Below are 1911 nucleotides of genomic sequence, written 5' to 3' on the forward strand. Positions count from 1 at the left end.
GACCACGGACTTCCCATTCCTCCTCTTTCTAGCATCAACAACAACACGAACATCAACCTGCAATGAAGTGAAACAGTGTTTAATTTTATCGAACCTCGAGCATGGAAAACCTCAGCTGAGAAGTTATGGAATTACTTACGGATGTTCCAGCTTCAGCATGAGCTGACCTGTACCGGGCAGGGGCTTTAACAGTCCGCTTATGACTCAAATTATGCGAAGAAGATGGATTATTCTGATCATACTGCAACAAATTATTTTCTATGATCAATAATTCTGATCAAATGGAGATGAAGAAAAGTATACGACTTACTGAGACGGACGTTTCTACTTCATGCTTTGGTTGAGGTTTGTTTCGAGAAGAAATACTACTGCTGGACATGGCGACGAGAGGTATAATTGTGATCAAAATTACTTCTAATAATACACAATGCAGGAGACGAGATGTTATTTAAATAGAAAACCTATACATTGAAGGTCTTGATGCTTATCCTATAGCGAATATAGTCAAATTTGTTGCGGTTTTTATTGAAACCCTAACTCTCGAATCAGAGTGTATCCGGTAATGTAGACGAAGTGCGACAATACTGGGGACTGACAGCTCAGGCGTATTCGACATGGAAATACTGGGGACTGATACTTCGGATTGAACCAACGTTGCAACTGTGAATTAATGATCTGGCAGGCCGCGTGTCTCCCAGACGGCTCGTATAATCGTACTTCATGGATAATTATTGTCTACACGGACATTGGTCCATCCTATTCAGTTGGAGATATAAAGGATATTTGGCAAAAAATACGACAAGGGATTATGGTTCAGAAAATAATCTCTACAGAAACGCCTCAACGGCAAAAAACTGCTCAAGTAACCAGAAAATATCTACTTCGACAAAAATAAATAATCTTAGAGAAATTCATGAGCAAGACTACTCGTCAGATTCATCGGAGTCATCAGATTTGCCAGAATTATCAGATTTATCATCATCGTCTTTTGCGGAGTCCTCTTCAAATTCTTCATCGGAATCACTATCAGGGCCATTGACGAAGTCAAGATGAATCTCAGGATCATTGTATAAGGAATACCAGTCCTCTTCTTTTTCACGCTCAGCTTCAAGGTCAGCTTTGACCAGTTTCTCGATCTCCCTGGTACTCCAGTCTGGCTTAATCTTGAGATCCCGTGGTACCCACGCGGATTCATCTTCCGAAGCATCAGAGTCCGAGGTTACACCGTCAGCTCGAGATCGAAGTTTATCCTCAGATGTTAGCATTCTGCGCTGGACTCGGTCTCTTCTTCGCCGACAATCATCCATCCTGTCATCCTCGGCTTTTCGCTTCATGAGCTCAGCATAAGTGACTCTACGGTTATTAAGAGGTACACTAGGCTTTGATTCCTCAGCATGATTCGTCTTAGCACGCGTTTTAGCCACAGGGATCCTGGAATCCTCCTCAGAAGAGCTAGAAGAATAGTCGCTGCTGGAAGACACTATTGTCTGGAACCAAGAACACAGAATCATGAATATGCCGATGCCAATTTCGCAATGAAACGATAATTATTAACTCTTACCTTTTTACAATTCCACTAACAGTAGTGATTGTGATGCAAGAATTGGCACTTCAAAACTTGCTCGTTTCTTCGAATCTACAAAAGACAAGCAAAACTCAGGTTTTCATAAAACCATGAACACTCCCATACGAACATGAATCATCGAATTATGAAAATTAAACAAATATTTCAATATAATAATTGTTTGCTTCTTAATATTGCTCAAAGTCAAGCTTTGGTTTTCGAAAATATATATATATATATATATATAAAAACGTGATTAACTCACGTAAAAAATATTAAAAAAAAATTTCGACGTGAGCCCAAGCTCACGTGATTTTGTCAAAGAATTTTTTTTGTGGAGGCTCCAC

At 39.8% G+C, this 1911-nt stretch overlaps 1 protein-coding gene across 1 annotated transcript; it reads right to left on the reverse strand.

The window, feature by feature from the left end:
• Positions 1–923: 923 nt before the first annotated feature.
• On the reverse strand, positions 924–1511 carry LOC113290707 (glutamic acid-rich protein-like). The gene has a single exon (XM_026540289.1). The coding sequence runs from the start codon at positions 1509–1511 to the stop codon at positions 924–926; it is 588 nt and encodes a 195-aa protein (XP_026396074.1).
• Positions 1512–1911: the final 400 nt, after the last annotated feature.

This window comes from Papaver somniferum, chromosome 6 (assembly GCF_003573695.1).
Source record: "Papaver somniferum cultivar HN1 chromosome 6, ASM357369v1, whole genome shotgun sequence".
Lineage (NCBI taxonomy): Eukaryota > Viridiplantae > Streptophyta > Magnoliopsida > Ranunculales > Papaveraceae > Papaver > Papaver somniferum.

What these genes read in the sequence shown, in the direction of transcription:
- LOC113290707 (XM_026540289.1), bottom strand. Translation starts at nt 1,511, where the DNA reads ATGATTCTGTGTTCTTGGTTCCAGACAATAGTGTCTTCCAGCAGCGAC.